General features: G+C 51.7%; 1 protein-coding gene across 1 annotated transcript; it reads right to left on the bottom strand.

Annotated features, from left to right (window-relative positions):
* Positions 1–319: 319 nt before the first annotated feature.
* Positions 320–908, bottom strand: LOC119318775 (mitochondrial metalloendopeptidase OMA1-like). The gene is made up of 3 exons (XM_037593364.1): positions 816–908; positions 512–667; positions 320–394 (listed from the first exon to the last, which is right to left on the bottom strand). Exons 1-3 carry the CDS (start codon positions 906–908, stop codon positions 320–322), a joined length of 324 nt encoding a protein of 107 aa, XP_037449261.1.
* Between the last annotated feature and the right edge of the window lie 514 nt (positions 909–1,422).

A 1,422-nucleotide genomic window follows, 5' to 3' on the forward strand; every position in this document is an offset into this window, starting at 1 on the left:
GGATAAGGCTTAACGCTCATATAATCTCAATTATTTTAAGATAACAAGTGTTTGGACAGAAAAACATCACCCTTTACAAGTTTTTAAGGGTGGCTGTGTATGGAAGCAAATGTCAAGACTGTGTCTTTGATACAAGATGAAGAATCATTGATCAATTTCTTCTTTTCTCGCTCTTGCTTCTGTATATAACGCCATGGCCTTATCCATGATCTTGGAATCCAGTAAAAGCTGCGTTCTTTTCTTGCTGCAAGGATGAGTAGACATGTATTCCTTGAACGATGATGAATTCCCACCGAGCTCTCCGAACTTCTCGTGGACCTTAGGGGCTATGCGTGGATCGAAACCAGCGGCAGCGAGCAGCAGGATTCCAATGTGATCCGCCTCTATCTCCATCCTACATAGCACTTATATGTAGGTAACATTAGCTAGCTTGTACAAGATCATGCATGAAGAACAACATTTAAAAGGAAGTTAATAATAATCCTAAATCAACAGGCGACATGATACATACGTACTTTCGTGAGAAGGGCAGGCTGAGGAGGTATTTGGCGAGCTTATCAATCATCTTTGGCTCATCGATAAAAATGCCCAGGAAAACCGTGAGCATGAGAATCCACATGTGCTTGGTGAGCCCCTCTGCGGTGTGCCTTGCAATGGCGTGCGCAACCTACAGACAAAATTACACAATACGCAACAGTCAACCAAGTTACAAGAGAATCCGCCGGCCGATACGAGGCGATACAAACGACCACCCAATGTGAGGTACTCCCTCAATCTGAAAATATAAAGACGTTTTTGCAAGCTAACGTACGTACCTCGTGCCCTAGCACCGTGGCGATCTCAGCGTCGGTGCTGAACTTGTCGAGCAGCCCGGTGTAGACTATGATCTTGCCACCGGGCGCGCACATGGCGTTCACCTGCTTATTGTCGACGACGATCACCTCCCACTTGAACCCGTCGAGGTGCTTGGTCGTCGGTTCCCTCGGCGCTCCCCAGCGAGCCTTCTTCTTGGGGCTCGGCGCCGCGTCGCCGACCCATATTTCGCCGTCAAGGAGCTTATCTTCAAGGAGCTTATCGTCATCGTGGACGGCGAGGCTGCGTCCGGCGGCGCGGATGATCTCCGTGGCGATGCCGCTGACACGGACGAAAGCAGGGTGGGTCGGAGGGAGGACCTTGTTGCCCAGCTTCTTCTTCTCACTGTTAAAGTGCCAGTCGCCGAGCTTGAGCTCTCCGTTGTGCGTGAGGACGACAAAGTGGCTGCGGTTGGTGTAGGGCACGGTCTCGAAGGTGCCGTAGCAGATGGTGACCGCGACGCCGCCGACGATGACGACCCCAGCGAAGACTGTCCGGGATTTCACGTCGCTGGAACTTCTCGGCCGGCTGGAGGAGTAGTGCCGTGGGCGTGGGAGTGGGACCGCTGGC

The sequence above is a fragment of the Triticum dicoccoides genome, chromosome 6A (assembly GCF_002162155.2).
Source record: "Triticum dicoccoides isolate Atlit2015 ecotype Zavitan chromosome 6A, WEW_v2.0, whole genome shotgun sequence".
Classification (NCBI taxonomy): domain Eukaryota; kingdom Viridiplantae; phylum Streptophyta; class Magnoliopsida; order Poales; family Poaceae; genus Triticum; species Triticum dicoccoides.